The sequence below is a fragment of the Glycine max genome, chromosome 10, assembly GCF_000004515.6.
Source record: "Glycine max cultivar Williams 82 chromosome 10, Glycine_max_v4.0, whole genome shotgun sequence".
NCBI lineage: Eukaryota > Viridiplantae > Streptophyta > Magnoliopsida > Fabales > Fabaceae > Glycine > Glycine max.
Genome location: NC_038246.2, coordinates 6019631 through 6039466, shown reverse-complemented (window position 1 = coordinate 6039466; position 19836 = coordinate 6019631). Strand labels below are relative to the sequence as shown.

Genomic DNA, 19836 nt, shown 5'->3' with positions numbered 1-19836 from the left:
TTTTTAGTTTTCTTTTAAAAAAAGATACAACGTCACAATCACAAAATAAATTAAAAGATGAGTGATAAATTTCATTATTATAAATTATCTTTATAAGATTATATATATTTAATTATTTATCCAATAACTAAAAGAAATTTTCACAAAAGAAAAAAAAATCTGATTTCATTTCAATTCAACTTGCTTTTGATGTACACAGGTTAGGTTTTCCTTTAAACATTCTACTAAGAAATTTTTGCTAGAAAAAAATTTCACTAACCCATTTAATTGCTTTAGGAAGCTTTAAAATCATGAAAATTGACTTAAAACATATCAAAAGTCACTTGAACTTATTACATCAAAATTAAATACAATAATTCATGAAAAATTAGAAAAATGGGTCTTAAGTGATTCTTTATCCCAAAATTTATTCCATTCAAATAACCTTAAAAATCTACAAATACATCTTAAGTACAAAGAGTGTTAGGCTGGTTGTGCTCTCTAAATTATCTTTTAGTTGGTTGAATGAAAGTTATGAAACTCGGTTCAGTCATTAACTCGGTTGAGACACTCAGTGGTCCAATCGATTTTATCCCGTACATATTAAAAAATTTAAAATTATATATATATATATATATATATATATATATATATATATATATATATATTATATAAGTATATAACTAACATTATTTGATTAAGAAAAATTCATTCATACTCCAAAATTCAAAATAATAATTGAAGTATTAAAGTTGATAACACAAGTTCACAAATAATAATTTAATGATACAATTACACAAGTCCCGAGTTTTTTTTTTTTTTGAGAGTTTCATTTTTTACGCGAAACGGGTTTAAAAACCAGCCCGGATTGCCGATTTACCCCAAACCAGCCGGGTCATCTTAGGCCAGATGCATGACCAATCCAATAACCAAACCGACTCAATTATGCCACTGAATCCCGGTTGGACCGACCCAACCGACGGAGTCGAACCAGATTTTTAAACTATGGGTTGAATTTATCCAATCCTTTTTTGAACGGAATTTATCCAATTTTAAAAATGTGAACATCTCTACAGCTAAGCTTTGAAAAATCTTTTTTTTTTCTTTTAGCGCTTACTCTTCTCAATGGATCTTTCATCCATTACAAATAAAATCTTTGAATTCATTAGGCATTGATAGATTCCTATCATGCTGTGAAATCACCTAGTAATTGTTCCAATTTCAAATTTCCCTTCTGATGAGGGCTATTTGGTGTTGGGCCTTGATGTTGGACCAAATCGAAATCCAAACATATTAAGCCTACACCAGGCGATGACCGTCAGCAGGAATAATCATCGACACAAACGGCAATTTTTTTTAGCGTTAACATAACTGCCTTCTTTTTCCAAATTGTTTAGTCCCATAATAACGACTAAAAATTGATCATTAACACTTTTCATTCATAAATTTAGCTGCTTGGTTTTGGTTCTTTTTGTTATGTTGTTGACAAAATAGTAAAGAAAGATAAGAAACTATAAGTAAATATATAAAATTATTTTCTAATGATTTAAAATTTAAAATAATCAATTTATTACATAACATTAAACGTTTAATGAATAAAATGATTATGTATATATTTAAATTCATGTTAGATCCTTTAAATTTATATTGAAACATCAGTAACATAATTATGAGTAAATACGAATTATGATAAATTTAACTAAGTTGAATTAACTTTGAGTTAAATAAATAATAATTACATTGAGTTTTATTGTAAACTTATTTTTAGAATGACTATATTCAAACATAAATCAATTTACTTCGAAATTTATTTTAAAATGAATTTTGTTAATACTCACCTAAAAGGTATGTTTTAAAAGTTCACATGAATCTTACTACATGTATGAGAACTGAGATAATTTGTTTGTGTTGGATTTTTTGGATATCAAAATTGAATGAATTAGGACATCAACATGATTCGAAATGGTCAATGATACTATCTCTTGATGCGATTGCTTCCTGATCAATTTGAAGCCATTTAAATGTCTTAGATTTTTCAGATTGTTGGATATTAATTATATTTCCCTCCTTTTTTTTTCTCTCAAACTTCACAAGCATGTAAACTGAAAGTCAATATTGTATGTTCAGGACATGTATTTATAGGGGGAAAAAGTGAAAAAAAAGACCTATCCTTTTAAATCAACAAGGCAAGATAACTGAGAATAAATTCATGTATATTTGTATGAAAAGATTTGGTTGAAATTTCATGTAAAGAGACAAGGTATGTGAAAATAAATTCAAACTCAAAACTCATCTATGTTTTCACTATTCACGTATATATTTAGGTATATTTATATGTATTTCCTTAATTTCACTATGTACAAGAATTTTATTTTAATATTCACCTTCTGACTATAGAAAGAAAAAATGAAACGAAAAAAGAAATAATATGCATATGATGTGATAAAAAAATGTAGGATAAATGTAAAAAGATCACACCTAAATTTAAATAGTTGTATTTTTCTTGCCTATGGATTTTACAATATTGCCAAAGAGAATCCGTATGAAGTAATTTATCAATTATTGCCACTTAAAAAATCATTGATATCATCATGGACTCTGAAGTTGAGTCTCCTAAGCCACACAGAATGAAGTATCATATGAAACACATCGTATCGCTTGGGTGGAGAATGTACCTCAAAGTGTCTCCGAATTTGTCCCACTCTTTTTTGCATTCTTATATACTGCCTTGGAGAAATACTCGTCAAAATGTCCTTCAAGTTGGGAATTTCTTTCACTGAAACATTAACTGAAAACATCTTCCAATTCAAAACGTCACTAAAAGGAGGAACATAGTGCTCCGAAATGAGCACAGGAACACACCCTGTGTAAATTGCCTCCACCACTCTAGGGCTAGCCACCTCATACCCACTAGGACAAAGGCAAAACTTGCTATTCCTCAGCATGCCATAGTAAGAAACACCCTTTGGGAGGTACTTGTGAACTTGAATATCTTCATCCTTGTTTTCCCAATGCTCAAGAAGAATTGGCCTAATGGGGCCATGATTCCCCCCAGCAAAGAAGGCCAAAATTGAACGTTTAGATGCAGGCGGTCCACCAACGAAGCTATCTTTTAAACCAGGTTGGAGATTAATTTCAGGAAATGAAGCATCCTTTATAGGGTCGAATCCTTCAGAGGTGTTGGCATTGCAAAGTACACGAATAGAGTTCTTACGCAAGTAAGGTATGGATTTTGAAGTCTCTGGCCCCTATACACAAATGAGACAATAGAACAACATTTTCATACATCAAATTAGTAGATATTATATGCACAACATAAAGGTTTCTTATACTATCATTTAATCACAAACTAGCAAGCATGTATGATAAGTTTTTAAATTTGTATAACAATCATTTTAAAAATCATACCTAAAATAAATTTTTATTGATTGACCATATAAAGACTATATATATGGATAATGCAGCCTATTACTAATGCCTTTTAAATGAATAATGTAGGGATTATGAACTTAGTGGTAGTAAGATGTTCACCCAATCATGGCAAGAGAGCATGAAGTGATCAGCTCCGAGGCTTCGATTCCAATAGGGGTATCTTGTAGCAATGACATTGACATAGTCCCTGACAGTTCTTTTTATGGGGCCAAAATCGTATGAATTCCTTATGTACACATATCGAACCATCCATGCTATGCTAAAAGGAAGGAAAAACACATTTGCTTTCTTGGGATCTCTTGTTCGAAAATGCTCATTCATTTCAATAGCATGGATGAAGCTCCCCTCTGTGGAGTATATGCTGCTGCATGGTCCATCATGGAAAACTGGAAGCTCCCCCTCTTCATAGACAAATACTTTGAATTGTTTCTCCATTTCTAAGTAGCTCCTATTGTATCAATTTTTTGAAGAGATGGTGATTGATAAGTGATTTGTAATGAAATTAAAATGTATATAACTCAAAATTGCATGTAACATTGTTCACTTGCTATACTTATGGAGAAATTATTAGATGGTGGTAGACCACTACATGTGCATGATTTTGAACAATTTATTCAGGATACATGGCCAAATTTTTTTATGTATGAGAAAAAGTTAATAAAATTCGGTTACAAATTAAGATTGGTCGAAATCATGATTACCTAATGGTCTAGGACCCTTGATATTTTCCATGCTTGTGGTATTGAAGGAATTGGTTGTGCCAATTTGACGTATGGATTGGGAGACATGTATAACATTATAATGCATATTTGTAATTCGTCATTATGAAGAACAAGGGGGAATTTGAAAGAAGAAAAGTTAAAAGGATAATAATTAAACAGTTCAGAGAGAAAAAGTAGTGCATTATGTACCTGTGAAATTCCTTAGCATTCCAATACATCGGACCTATTGGAACATAATCTGAATCTTGTGTAAGATTCCAATTTTTGGCTTCTCTGATTGTAGCTCGAGCTTGTGCTAGAACAACTTCAGTTCTATCTAAGAAACTGGGTTTTCTTTTCTGCTTCTCTCTTGGGTGAGATTCATCAGATTCATTTGCAGGAGCTGAATTGGACTTGGGTATGGAGACATTAACTTCAGTTTCATTCTGTTAAAAGAACACAAGTCATCAACTTTAGTTAAACCATCAAATATGCTAGGATTTCAATTTAATTGCCAACTTGATAGATTTTTTTTCTGAATTATAATTTTAATCCCATTTGAATTCATGATTTGTAATTTTGGTCTTCCTTAATTCTCATAATTATAAAAAGATTTATAATTTTGATTTAATTTTTAATTATGTATATGTTAATTTTTTTATCTAATTGAATCTTAGATTTAACATGTTTATTCGAGACTAATTTGTGTGTAATAGATTATGTCTTTATTATACAATAATGATATATATTTTAAATTTTAATTTAATGTTGTTTATATTAAATTTTGAAAAAAATGTTATATATTTAAAATTTTAAATAAATTCATAATTATATTTTTAAATATGTTAAATTTTATTAGTATATATATAAGGTTATGTGTTATCAAATTATTTTTTTAATATAAATCGCATCAAGTCAAATGGTAACACTAGTACCAGTGACCTAATACCTTAGCAATTCACATGACAAACCCAGAGAAGAAAGCAAAACAACAATACCAAAAATCCAATGGGCTTTTGTTGAAATTTTTTTTTTATTTATTTATCTAAACTTATTGAAAATTAATTAAAGACAATACTTTTACCAAACTATATATATATATATATATATATATATATATATATATATATATATATATATATATCATTATATAGTATAGCAGCAAAATGTTTATGTAAAAAATGCATGAATGTTTACCCAAAAAAAGAAAAAGAAAATGCATGAGAGAAATCAGAGGAGAATCAGGAAATTACAAAGCATGTGAGTACATGTGTTCGAAATTAGAATTAAAAGAAAATCACCATTCGTTCACCAAAAGCATAAAGAGAGTCCGAAAAGTGAGCACTTACAGATTGATGAAGCGTTTGTAAAGAGGAATTTGAAGAAGGATAAATTGTTTGTAAAGAGGAATTTGGAGGAGGAAGAAATGTTTGTGAAGAGAAATTTGAACGAGTTATTAGAGAGCTCGACAAGGCATAACGTTTTGCAATAGAATCTCTTCCGTTGTAAACGCTTGAACCCTTTATAGAAGCAAAGCCCGCAAGCACTAAGAGAGGCACCATGAACAAGAAGATCCTCATTGTTGAAGATGCTTCTGAACCCCACCATGCACAACAATTAATCCATCTGCTACTACCCACCATGTGTGTGTATGCTTTAATTTGCAGAAAAGGGACAAAGACAGACTCTATTTAACGATTTCTTTACCGTTACATTTGATGGTATAGAAGAAATTCATGCGAGTGTAGCTGTGTGGTTATCATTTTGTTATGTTGTTTGCAGAACAGTAGAGAGAGAGATATAGCTGTCAAAAAACAAAACAGTAGAGATAAGTAATAAGGACCACTACTGGACTAGTGGGGTGAGGTCTTGGGGACCAGTGGAACTGGGATGTTTTATTTTTGTATTTTCTGATAATTTAAAATTAAAATAATTAATTTATTGCATAATACTATCTCCTGTCCTAATTAAAATAAATAAATATTGATTAACAATAACATAAGTATTAACGATTGTATTTTTTAATCAAGTTTTCCCGGATTCGAATCTTAATCTTAAAAATAAAATAAATTATATTAAAAAAACAATACTCACTTTATATATATATATATCATTGATCGATAATATTATTCAATATTTTTAGAGGTAGTATTAATTATTTTATGATGATTATGTAGATATCTGAACTCACCTTAAATCATTTAAATTTATATTGAAATGTCAAGTAACATAATTTTAAGGAAATATTTACGTGATGAATAAATTAATTTTATGTTTGAAAAAAATAACTATTTTTGTCAAGATCAATCAAATTCATTAAATTAATTTATTATTTTAATTAATAATATCATAAATGCCCATAAAACAGTATATACTAACTTTATATATGTGTTTTTTGTAAGTATGCTTTTTATAAGTAAAGGGGATTTTTTTATTGTATGATAGTTACATATAATATAGTATATATTGGCTATTGCACAAGGAATGCTAAATTCCAATAATGAAAGTTTGTACTTACTCATATTGTTGTAAAATATCTACTACATATATATATATATATATATAACTAAAAACAAAAAAGCCATTTCAGTGTTGCCAAACCACTTGGCATGTGATGACGATTCCTATACCACATTAATTTGAAGAACCCCTAATGTCTAATATCGATCGATAACACCACGAAGATCCCTCCTTTCATATGATTGTAAAGAAGTATTTTGGTCATCTAGATTTTTAAGGTGAGATTGTCATCTCCCAACAATATTGATTTCTCCATAGTCAGAGATGTTGATTTTTTTTTAATTATAAGATTTTTTTAAACTAATATACGTACATTACAAAAACAATTAATTCAATTAATTATATGAAATTTATTAATTATTTGTATTACTTTGGTTTTTTATCTGTCTTTTAAGAATGTTTTGTAAAATAATTATGAAGTTTTTTATTTTACTCTTTTCTGTTTTCACTTCACAATAAATACATCTGTAAATTAATTAAAGATAAAAGGATGAGTAGGTGTATAATTGATAAAAGAATAATTAATATAATTTTGAACTTTAAAAACAACATATAAATAAAAACAAAAATTCTATCAAAATCCAACAATTAAAAAGTAATTAATATATTTAAAAATTAAAAAAAAAACTTATAAAAAGAAAAATAAATTTCTAAAAAAAATTATAATTAGAGATGGAATAAGAAATAGTTGATGGCATCCTTCAAAAAGGATTCTTGGAGAACAAAGCACCAATGGGAGAGCTGAAGTGGTCCTTGCCTCCTTGGATTCTGCCGGCGACAGCCTTGTCATGTAGACCACATAACTAATAGACCAGTTGGAATTAGACAACGTGGAATTATTTGGTCGCTTTCACAAGCAATTATTAGATTTCTAAAATTATTATAATTTCTATTCATTTTTATATGATATAGTATAATTTTTCGTTATTAATTAGCATTATTTATGAGTTAAAAAAATTAAATACATATTGCATAAGTATTGATCGAAACTATAAACATGTAATTATCTCCGACCACTTAGGCTGTTTCATTTGACTTAAAATCACGTTTATTGTCAAAGTTTTTCCTTACAAAAATCACGTTCAATTTCTTCACTTTCACACCCATCAAATGGTGGCTATAAGAGGAAGATGGTCCCAATCCAATAGCACCGACAGAACCCATTATAAGAGCTTGAGAGCAGCGTGAAGAACAGAACTCTTGAGTGTGATGTGTGAGGAGCAACGGGAGCAGCTTGCATTTGGAGCAAGCTCTGAATTCGACTTTTTTCTTTAATATTTTTCATTAATTTTAAATTATTAAATATGTTAAAAGATCTTTTAAATAGTGTATGTAAGAATACTGCAACTTTTGGTCATATGCCGATCGAATCATGTCCGGATCATAAATGTTAGGTTGTCAACCGAGCAATTATCCAAAATCACATAAGCATTATTGGCTTAAATGCCTTGAATGCACATAGAAAGGTCTTAGGATAATGATTATGTTGATTACTGAAAATCGTCCCTAAAATATTGTGACTTAATTGAATGTGGTCAAAAGTATATAATCTAACGCTTCACTTGAATGCCAAAGAAATTACACTTTCATATTTTAATGATTTTGGGCTAGATGTTTTATCTCCTAGGCAGGATTTAGCTACGTGACTAAATATAAAAGATTTTCACAATATTATTTTATATAAAAAAAATTCATCTACAATAACTTTTTTTAATTTTTATGAAAAATATCTATATAACTTATAACTGCTTCAAACAGGGATTCAAATTTTTAGTTTTATGATTTTATTTTTGTTTGTCTATCAGGCCGTGTAAGTCACTAGGCTACTGAGGCAACGGCTTTAGGCCTCCAATTTTTTAGGATATAGAGCTAAAATTTGGTGAAAAATCTAAAATTCATTGAAAATCTCATTTTTTGATGAAAGTATTAATAATGAGATCACACATTCACATGAAGAATCTTTTCGTATTGAGTATTTTTTTATACATATTAGATCAATCAATTAATTCTATTGAGACACGATTTGAACAATTTTTACAATATAAGACTATTTTTTATTTTTTATTTGATTCCAAAAAAATTAAAGCTTTAGATGAGGATGAATTGAAAAAGTATTTTATTAATCTTGAAAAGTTTTTAAGGTTTAATGAATACTCTGATATTCATGGTCTTGATTTATTTTCAGAATTAAAAGTACTAAGAGAAGTGTTAAGAGAAGAAATTAGCACACCAATAGAAGTATTGAGTTATATTAAAATTTTATATTCTTTTCCAAATGTTTACATTGTATATAGAATTTTATTGACAATTTCTGTAATAGTTGTTACTGTTGAAAGAAGTTTTTTAAAATTAAAGTTGTTTAAATCATATCTAAAATCAACAATGTTACAAGATAGATTGAATAAGTTAGTTATTTTATCTATTGAAAGTGAAGTGTTAGAATTGTTTGATTATAAAACTCTGACAAATGATTTTACAGCTAAAATATTAAAAAATTAATATAAAAATTGATATTTTATATAATATACTAAGTCTCTTTAATAAAATTCTTGTAAAAAAAAGATTTTTTAACACCTCAAAATGTCTGTACACACCATGTTACCTACCAAAAAAGCAAAAAATACTTGGCTGAATTGCTCCTCACGCCAACCTAGATAGAACCACATAAAACTATTGTATCGATAAAGGAAACAACAAAACCGTAGGGGCATTCAGAATATTTTACATGAAAAGCAACAAAATACTACTATAACCTAAAACAAGATGAAAATAATTGGTCAAGTCTCCCTCTTAATGCTTTTGGTTAATTGTGCAAGACCATTTGTCAAAGCAGATGTTGAGGTCAAGGAAGCTTTTAGTATAGCCAGTCCCAGCACAATGAAACCCACAAATGTTATGAATAAAAGTATGAAGTTAACTAATTTTCTTAATGAGGGTAATATATATATATATATATATATATATATATATTTTTTGTTTATAAGTCAAACCAGAGAAAGTATGATACTGCAACTAATAGAATAGTATGTGATAAATGACTCATCATAAGAAAATCTATCTCAGAAAGTATCTTACCTCCTTCACACCAATGCTAATGACAAGTCAAAGAGGGAGACTTTTGATCTATATAGATATGAAACACCAGAAATGGACGATATTGGTGTCACAACCAAGTCATCTGTCACCATGTACATTGCTGGTTCTTTGGCAAATCCTCCATGACTTGATGAATCAACCACAGAGGACTTTGGAATTGGATCAATAAACTCCAATTTTGAAAACGACACGGGCAAGCACGCCACGTCAATTGGTAATATTTGGTTGTGGAGGTTGGATTTTGGAGCACAAGGAGGATTAGCAAGTTTTTCTTTGGCTTCTTGTGACCTTAAGCATCTGTCTGGACTCAATTCAGAAATTCTCTTATATAATTTATTAATGCAGCTCAATGAAGAGCATTGTTAGGAAGAAGATGCTCTGCCATGGAAACCTGTCATAGGGGTAGTTATCATTCTAGTAGCGGTTATTATAGTGGGGGTGCGGTTATTGTAGTGGTTATTATAGCGGTTATTGTAATGATTATTGTTGCAGTTATTGTAGTGGAAATGTAGACATGAAATTGTGTATAAAAGTTCTAAGAATCAATGAATAAGGCAGAAAGAGAAGAATTTAGAAAATTAGTTTGTAAGGAGGTCTTGGTCCTCGAAACCAAGTAGTGTAGTTTTCTTCCCTTCTCCTCTGCTTCTAACAATTGGTCCGACCTGCCACTCTTCAATGGCGGACACCGAACTTTCCACCGCCTGTGTGGATCGTCTCGAGGCCGCCATGGCCAAACTCGCTGCAATTCAAACTTCCACTGCTGCAGACCAAACTTCCATTACTTCCAAACTTGATGCCATTATTCGGATATTGAATACCATGGTACCTAAACAACCCTCTCCATCTTCTGCCTCTGCGAAGTCACCACCCATGCCGCCTCTGCTTCCTAAGACAATCAACCCAACTTCTTCCTCTGCTAAGCCACCACCAACAACAGAAACCACGTCGCCTCCACCAACAGCAGAAACCGCGTTGCCTCCCCTTCCCATGGCAACTTCCCACCTTCCCGTTAACAAGCACCAAGCACTCTCCTTCGAATCCCTCCCGGTCGCCAGTCATCGGTCCCACACAAAGTCCTCTAGTCGTGGCATCCTTCCCTCTGACATCCACTTCTCCCTTTCTGTTGTGTGTGCTGCCACGGTCAGGGACACAAATCTCAACCACCCCTTCCTCCTCCTCATCTTCGTCATTCTCGTCGCTGCCAAAGGACTCTGTCTCCACAATCATCTTCAGGCACTAATTCTTACACCCATTTTCATTTGGGATCCAGGTTCTGTTTTCTACACCCAACACCTTGAGGACAAGGTGTTTTTGATGGGCTAGGGAATGTTAGGAAGAAGATGCTCTGCCATGGAAACCTGTCATAGGGGTAGTTATCATTCTAGTAGCGGTTATTGTAGTGGGGGTGCGGTTATTGTAGTGGTTATTATAGCGGTTATTGTAATGGTTATTGTTGCGGTTATTGTAGTGGAAATGTAGACATGAAATTGTGTATAAAAGCTCTAAGAATCAATGAATAAGGCAGAAAGAGAAGAATTTAGAAAATTAGTTTGTAAGGAGGTCTTGGTCCTCGAAACCAAGTAGTGTAGTTTTCTTCCCCTCCCCTCTGCTCCTAACAAGCATCCTTTAAGCATGTGCAACACTCCACCCAGAGGAAAAGTGAGAAAACTAACAAACTAAGTCTGCAAAATCTTCCTCTGCTTCAGCAAACATAATCTTGCTACCTGATGTTCTTACAAGTAGTTTCACAACAATCTTTCTATCTTCATCACATGATTTCTCTCCTATCTCAAGCTGGGATTGGTTTATTGGGATGAAATTATCATGTTCTTTCTTCTCAAGGATAAAATCTGCCAAAAGGAGTTATTGATAGCAATGACAACTTGATAAGATCAATGACCTATACAAATTTGAAAGAAAAAAAAAACTAATCAGCAGGAAATTAATAATAATAATAATAGTAAAATATAATAACCCAAATATTTTTGACAGCTCGTTAACATCCTTCTTTTGTCTCTATTTTTTCTGGTTACATCAAATATTTATTATATATGTGATTTTTCAATATGTTTTCTTTCTCTCTAGGGACGACAGAATATCACATGAGATGTACAAGAAACATTTCTCTTTTTATTTCTTATTTTATATACTTAGAAATTACTCATTTTATTTCCTATACATATTCCTTTCAAATCATTCTAGTTCCCATATTTATATTATTTTAGTTGTGACGAAGGATGATATTTGAACATCCACCCAATATATTTCATTTTTTTTCTCTCTTCCTATCTTCCTATCAGATTACATCATCAATAAAGAAAAAAACTAAGAGAGATCATAAATCATTTTCGTATCCTAATCCCTATAATTTTGTACCGAAAGAGACTAAAACAAATTTTAAAATTCGTATCTTAATCCCTATAATTTTGTACCGACAGAGACTAAAACAAATTTTAAAATAAAAGTATGTGTAGGGACTTATAAAAGTAGTTTTTAACCTAATAATAATACAAACAGCAAAAATGACATTCTAGTTGAGAAAGTATGTACCTCCCTCTTGCTCATATCAACAGTGCATTCCTCAATAGCATCCATGTCTTTGATTCCAAGCTTCCGAAGCAGACCAACACTTGTTCCAATTACATTAGGCAACACAGAGAGATCATCACAAATTATAAAAGTAGCTCTTTCCTTAACAAACCCATTTTGTAGAATACAATGTTTTTGTGTCACTACTTTGCTCATTGGTTTTCCACAACGGCAAGGTTGCTTCTTAAAAGTGCTCAAAAGGGGATGATATATTCGACAACGCCAGTAGTTCTCACAACAGACGTACTTCTTGGGCTCAGTGTCGTCCATAAATCCATCATCGAGTTGTTTAAGAAATTAAGAAATAAATATATATTTATATTTATTTTTTAATTTTTTAATTAATGTCTTAAGAAAAGCTGGTTAACACGATAAAAAAAATAATATTTTATATATAACTTTATTTATCAACTAAGCAATCCTAACTAATTTTAAAAATGATAGTCAATTGAAAGTAACTAGTAACTTAACTTAAGATAAGATTTGGTCAAAAAAATTGGTTTTAGTCGTCCCTATGTTATAAAAAAAATTGTGATTTTGGTTCTAAGGTTTATGAAATGTAGTAGATTTGGTCTCTAACCCTAACTTTGAGAGGAGATGAGGGGAGGAATATGAATTAAGAAAAAAAAGGTGAAACCCTTTTCTTGTTTATTTGCCAGGAGAGGAAATAAATTTTAAAAATTTATTTAATCTTTTATCTTTATAATTTTGGATCTCTATGTAAGTAAGAATATTTTGATCAATATACTTGTTTACATAACAGAGTAATTCATTTTATATGAAACATTAAATATTTGTCATTATTTGGATAAGAATGAAAAGAAAAATTAAATATTTATCATTTCAATAAAAAAATTTAATCAAACAAAATGAATAATTTTAAATTCTCTTAAAATTAAAGAATTTCAATTTCTCTTGTAGAAGTATCTGGCGTGCTTCATATCCAACTCCGACGAAATGGAATTCCACGATGTCATTTCGGCCATCGACGAGGACCAAGTGTTGCAACCTATTTCTCGCTTCCATTGAGTCTCTTGAGGCACCCTTTGCAGCCGCACGAGAAGGCTGCATTGGCCGTCAAGGCGAGCTCTGCGCTCATGAAAACCGCCGACAAATGTGGCTCTCGCCGAAACCAGATTTTGTTCTCTAACGAATATGACTCTAACCCAGTGCGTGTTTCCCACACTCGCTGCTGAGAGCGGAACTGTACATAGGAGAGGAAGAGCCACTGGTGCTTCCGGTGGTAAGGGGAGGTTTGCGGCGTTGTTGAGTTCGATTCCATAGTAGGGGCTGTTTCGAAAGAAAATTATACGGCGGTGATTTTGTTTGTTTGTTTCTAAAAAAAAGTAACATAAAATTTTGGACATTGTAGAGCTGTGTCTGGAAACAATGGAAGCCATTAGATCCTTGGAGATGGACCAAGTCGTAATGGATATTCATATCCAGTTTTTTTCTGTGGCCTTTTTTTTAACACCATCTCCATTTTAGGTTTTGACCGCAAAATCGTGTTTTAGCATGAAAATGTTTTTTATTTCTTTTTTTTAAACATTTTTTTCTTAAGTTAAGTTTAAATATATAATTATATTATAGATTTAGAGAAAAAACTTTGTGTTCAAGTAATTCTATAAAAGTTGAGTAAGATTATTTCTTATAAACGATAGTATTTTGCAAAATGTTTTCTTTATTTGTATGTTTGATTACATTTGATTATGTGTTTAAATAATTTTGAATAGTTTTTATGTTGGATAACTTTCTTTTTACTAAATTTCACTCTTACTTTAATTATTAAAATTGATTATTAAATATTGTCTAGCATTAAATTATTTTAAATATTTAATTATTTAAAAAATGACTAATATTTATTTTTATTTAATATTAAAATTTTAATTTTTAAATAAATATTTAAAAATAAAAATTTGAATTTTATTGAAATTAAATTATTTTATCCGAACAAAGAAATTAAAATATAAAAAATTGAATTACTTCATCTAAACAAAATGTTTACAAAATAAAAGAAATTTAAATCAAGATAATTAAAATGTTATTATTTGAATTTTCAAAAAAAAATTAAATCCTCCATCCATAGGGTTAATTTTCTTCCTTTCTCTTCCGGACCCCTCCAATATCAGATGAGAGTAGATTTAGATGAAGAAGACGAATTATGCTCCCCTTCATTCTCCTTTCTTCTTAAAAATTGAAGGAAACAATACAAGTTTATAAAAATTTCTCCATTCCTACTTTTTTTCTAACCAAACACTGTTAAAAAAAACTTATTCTTAAATTTCTTCAAGTTTAGCTAAGACCGTTTGGATAGGCAGTTAATTGAAAGAAGAAAAAGCATTTTCTAATTTTACTCAGTTTCATAGTTTCAAAAGCACATATCGAAAATATGTAAAAACACAAAACAAAAAACAGAGAAAAAATAAAAAATGAAAACAGATTACATGTTCTCAAACTAATTGACCTCCTTTTGAGTGAGTTTGGTTGTGTCAAAGAAAAAAAAATTAGAAAGAAATATTTAAATTAAAGCATAGAGAAAGAGGTGTGAAATCCACACATAATTTTGAAGATTTCTTTCTTTTTTTTTTCTATTTCTTCGCAACCAAATATACACTTAATGATGTCATCATTTTCATCTCAAACTAGTCCTTCGTGGTTATTATTCTACTGCGAAAGCAAGACTATCATTCAAGTTTTTCAACATTCTAAACGCGGCACCACAATCCTCAGGCTGCTGAAATTTAGCAAACAACCTTTTGAAGACACTTATATTACAGACACAAAAGACCAGGCAACAACATTATAAGATTCCAATGTTAACAACAACAAAAAAACATAAATTACAGATTATAAAAAATGTAATAAGACGCCGCATTAGGTAAAAAGAACTAGTTGTTCCTCTAATCAACTAATGACATGTCTGAAGGCCACTTCCTTTCCACCTTTTTTCCCCATCCAACTTTTAGAAACGACCGTGGAAATATTAAATATGGCAAACTTGTTGACTAAAATACACAATAATGGCAAGTGCCTAAAACCATCATCAGTGCATTAGAAGCTGGAAGTCATCATCATTATTCACCACTTTATAATCATATCCAAGTTTGTTGGCACGATCGTGGAACTCATCCATCTCACTTTTGGGTACCTGTATTCCAACTAGCACATTTGCTCCAGTTTCACCCTGTTGGTAAGTAGGTATAAGGATGCAATCAGATATGCATAGGTCAAAGGAAAAAGAAAGAAAATGCATAAAAGGCAAAACTTGGATAAAGTTCTTTATGTATTTTTAGTGTTGTTCTTCAATCAGAATTGAAGTTTCACCTCAGTAATATGCGTAAAAAAAAGTTTGCATTAAAGAACAATGCAAGTTACCAAGGTAAAAGTCTAACTATCTTAGGAGAACAACACCAAGATGACCTAAGGAACTGCATTTAAGTTTTGCCATAAAACCCCATGCAATGTGTTTGATTAAAGAAATAGAAAATAAAAAATTCCTACCTCCCCTCGGTAATGGAATAAACTGATATTCCAACGTGGACTGAAGGGGTCCAAAAATTTCATCAAAGCACCAGGTCTTTCTGGAAAGGTGAAACGACAGAGAACCTCATTCTGAATGTTTGATCGGCCTCCCATCTGAAATGTGTTTAGAACAAAGTTAACTAAGTTCAACAATACAAACACGGGATCAGTTATTCAACTGTTCGTGGGAGATACATGTTTGATATAGACTATCTCAAGAAGATGAGGCAAACAAATCAAAGGGGCGGTTTAGTCATGTTATGTCACTTAATTTTCAATATCTTAGCTTAATTTGAACTGGAATCGTCAGAAAAATCCAATACACCTAAATCAATGTTTTTAGACAGTTTGGAGGTTGGGAATAGTGTCGAGAAGAAAAGGGAAGGAAATTTTTGTGGCCAACATACCAAGTAACGCAAGTGGTCTTTCACCAAGTCACTTTCTGTGAGATTGTAAGTTTTGAGCTGAGAAGATTCCATCCTCTCCTGCATTGCTCTTAATTCGGAGACTGTGTGAATCCCAACACTGTATGCAAATACAATTGACAATAAATACCATGGACCGCCTTATACAAGTTGTTAACAGATATGTGCACCAGAGAAAATGATAGTCAATGAAAACTAATATATTGGGACGGAGAGACATCAATATTCAGGGAACATAGTGCTTTTTAAAAAATTGATTGACAATGGATAAAGAAAAAATGATCAGGCAATTATGATCTTACCTGTAAAGGACAACAGCCTTCTCATTGGAGTTATATCTGTATTTGAATTCTGTGATGTTCATCTGCCCCACCTGCCAGACAAGATAGAAAATAAGTACAAACATGAAGAACACTGATAGAAATAGTGTTAAAGTAGCAGACATACCAATTCACAAAACTGTTTGAAACTGCCCGGCTCCTCTGGCAAAACAGTTGCCAGCACAGCCTCTTGTTTACGGCCAACGTTAGCGAGTTCAGTTACAACCCGAAGTTTATCAAAATTCATGTTTGCTCCACTGGTTATTACTACAATATCTTTCCCCTGGACCCCATGATGCTTGCAGTATGCCTCAGCTCCAGCTAGTGCAAGTGCACCTGCTGGTTCTAATATGTTCCTTTTCTCCTCGAACATATCCTGCAACAAGTTTTATTCTTGTCATACAAAATTTTACTGCTTTTCATTACAACAGCCTATGAACCTAGAGACAGAGAGAATGTCAACAACAGAGCAACAGCCTCTAAAAGTACAGGGAAAAATTAATAGCCAAGTTCATCTAATTATAGCACATGCCTCCCTATAATCACCCTTGGGTGATAAACAGGAAACAGATCAAAATAAATATGGGGGTGTTAAGTAATTCTGAAACAGGTTCTTCCAACTACTGCCGTCATTCTGTCCAATCTCCTTCATCCAAATATGCATTTGATAATTCTTCAATTGCACAAAAACTACAAATAGTTTGTCAAGATGTTATAGTTCCTCTAGCTATTATATGCACTATACTCCTCCAGCTACCAATTTGAAATTTGATATTACTGGCTGACTCGGGTTCATAAGTCATCAAGCAAATCTCAATTATTAACCCATTCAAATACTTTGCAAATTTCTGATCAACTGTCAAGAACATTGGATGGCAAAGAAAATTTGATAAAGCATCGGAGCAATTAGCTAAAGATCTCTACACTTCTCGTGAGTAGAGAATATATATTTATATCAATTGAAAAGATACAATGAATTTTCTAACATTTGCACAAAAGATACTAGAGAAGTATGTATATCATCATATATATGAAGTTATAAATATAAATCTGGAGAGTGCATCAAGCATCAGAGATTTAGAATGCAAACTTCACAAACAAAAGAAAATCTTACTTTTATTGACGCACAAATTGAATCACGGCTTACAAGAACAACGCCATCTATCAACTCCTTGCATATGCGAAAAGTTTCTTCACCAACCTCTTTAACAGCTACACCATCTGCAAATCCTCCAACCTGATCCAAAATCACTCTCTGATCATGATGGAGTGACAATGCCATTGCATTCGCATCAGTGGGTTCCACCCCAAAAATCTTCACCTATGTATTCATAACAGAAGCCAATAATCATTTCTCTAAATGAAGGAAGACATACAAAATCACAACCAATAACATAAAATCATGCAAACCTCCGGATTAACCCTCTTCACATAAGCAGCAATACCAGCAATGAGACCACCTCCTCCCACAGGCACAAAGATTGCAAAAATTGGACCCTGCATTTGGCGGACAATTTCCATCCCAACTGTTCCCTGACCCATGATGACATCAGGATGATCAAAAGGAGGTACGAATGTCCTACCCTCCTCTACCCCCCGCTTCTTAGCATACGCTTGTGCTTCATCATATGAATCCCCCACGAGCACAACTGTAGCACCCAGCGCCTCCACGGATTTCCACTGCAATGTCACAAGAAACAAAAACACATAACTAAATTGAACAAATTCTCTTTTCCTCGGATATAATTAAAGAAACAGACAAACAAGCAAAACTAAACATATAAACAAAACACACCTTGATTTCCGGAGTGGTGACAGGCATAGCAATCACCGCACTGCAATTCAACCTCTTGGCAGCCAATGCAACTCCTTGAGCATGATTGCCAGCAGACGAGCATATAACCCCCCTTTCCAACAATTCCCTCGGAAGCTTTGCCATCATATTATAAGCTCCACGAAGCTTAAATGAGAAAACCTAAACCCCAATTTCAAATATTCATTCGTTAACACACACGTATGTTGTTCACTCATCCTTCAGTAAACCACATAACATCTCTTAAACACAAGACTCCATTGTAACAAAATCCAAGGAAATGCATAAAGCCATTTATAGTTAAAACTTAAACAAAAAATAAAAATGATTGATTGAGCACAGTTCCTTCCACTTCAAGCAAAAACATAGTCATTTACATCACTGAAATATTTCATTAACAACACATCAAAAATATTTTTTCTTCAAAACTGCCATCACAAATTGTTCAAGTATTGTTAAGTTTTCTGACATTCCTTTTATTATAATAATAGCCACCTTAAAAGTCATATCATCGATAATCACTCATTAGTTGAGAGTGGCATGTGTGTACGACAACAGCACATACCCATAAAACTCTATTTTCAATAACACTAATAATAATTAACAATGAAGCACTTATCACACCCATTGCACATCAAGATCAAAAAATAGATACCGACCCAGATGTAAAAATGGTGGTGAGAACGAACTTACAGGTTGCAAATCCTCTCTCTTGAGCCAAACCTTAACCCCGAGTCTCGCAGAGAGCTTTGGCGCCAATTGCAGAGGAGACTCAATCGCCACGTCATACACCTTCGAAGAGAGAATGTTCGTCAAATAAGTCATGGCATCAATCCCGCCGCCGCCACCGTCGGAGCGGGAGCGGGCGGGAATCGCGCCGACGAAGCCGGGCGGGTACTGGAGGGAATCCGGCAAGACGCGGGGGCGCGGAGGAGGAGCCGCCTCCGAGGGATCTTCGGCGACGGCGGCGGCGACGGAAGAGTGAGCGGCCTCCGGCGGCGTGGAGAGGGTGGCGGCGATGAGGGGCGCGCGGCGGGGGCGCGCTGTGAGGGGGTGGCGCGCCATTTGGCGGAGAGGGTGGTGGCGGCGGAGGAGAGGTGGGGTTGTGGGGGCGACGCGCAACGCTTCCATGGTGCTGTGCTGGGAAATAAAATTATACTAATTCGAAGTTGAAATTGAAGTTGGAATGTTACATATATATCGTATATACAATATATATATAATACCATACAATGTGTATAAGGAAATAAATACACGTTGATATTGTTTAATAATTATTATTATTATTATTATTATATTACTGTTACTACTGGACAAACATTGTGTTACGTACACACAAGTTCCGGGAGAGTTGACTCGTGTTGGTTTTCATAAACATATTAGCATAAATTGATATGGTGGTCGTGTTTATGGAAAATATTTTATTAGGAGAGATAAAT

The 19836-nt window shown here is 32.5% G+C and overlaps 2 protein-coding genes across 2 annotated transcripts; both read right to left on the bottom strand.

Annotated features, from left to right (window-relative positions):
* Positions 1 to 2424: 2424 nt before the first annotated feature.
* On the bottom strand, positions 2425 to 5913 carry LOC100779860 (probable glycosyltransferase At5g03795). Its single transcript, XM_003535205.5, has 4 exons — positions 5462 to 5913; positions 4323 to 4558; positions 3511 to 3859; positions 2425 to 3227 (listed from the first exon to the last, which is right to left on the bottom strand). The coding sequence occupies exons 1-4, from the start codon at positions 5753 to 5755 to the stop codon at positions 2535 to 2537; spliced, it is 1572 nt and encodes a 523-aa protein (XP_003535253.1). The 5' UTR covers positions 5756 to 5913; the 3' UTR covers positions 2425 to 2534.
* A 9086-nt stretch (positions 5914 to 14999) lies between these two features.
* LOC100777200 (threonine dehydratase biosynthetic, chloroplastic) lies at positions 15000 to 19583 on the bottom strand. Its single transcript, XM_003535203.5, has 9 exons — positions 19091 to 19583; positions 18380 to 18559; positions 17995 to 18264; positions 17699 to 17905; positions 16712 to 16960; positions 16567 to 16637; positions 16247 to 16364; positions 15819 to 15953; positions 15000 to 15501 (listed from the first exon to the last, which is right to left on the bottom strand). The coding sequence occupies exons 1-9, from the start codon at positions 19526 to 19528 to the stop codon at positions 15361 to 15363; spliced, it is 1809 nt and encodes a 602-aa protein (XP_003535251.1). The 5' UTR covers positions 19529 to 19583; the 3' UTR covers positions 15000 to 15360.
* Positions 19584 to 19836: the final 253 nt, after the last annotated feature.

Bases quoted from the DNA above. Each gene is read 5' to 3' on its own strand.
- LOC100779860 (XM_003535205.5), bottom strand. From the start codon at position 5,755: ATGGTGGGTAGTAGCAGATGGATTAATTGTTGTGCATGGTGGGGTTCA. The intron at 4,559-5,461 runs GTAAGTGCTCAC...TTCTTTTAACAG, and splicing joins TACAAACGCTTCATCAATCT to AATGAAACTGAAGTTAATGT. The intron at 3,860-4,322 runs GTACATAATGCA...TTGATACAATAG, and splicing joins AATGCTAAGGAATTTCACAG to GAGCTACTTAGAAATGGAGA.
- LOC100777200 (XM_003535203.5), bottom strand. From the start codon at position 19,528: ATGGAAGCGTTGCGCGTCGCCCCCACAACCCCACCTCTCCTCCGCCGC. The intron at 18,560-19,090 runs GTAAGTTCGTTC...ATTGGGGTTTAG, and splicing joins AGAGAGAGGATTTGCAACCT to GTTTTCTCATTTAAGCTTCG. The intron at 16,365-16,566 runs GTAAGATCATAA...ATTTGCATACAG, and splicing joins AAGGCTGTTGTCCTTTACAG to TGTTGGGATTCACACAGTCT.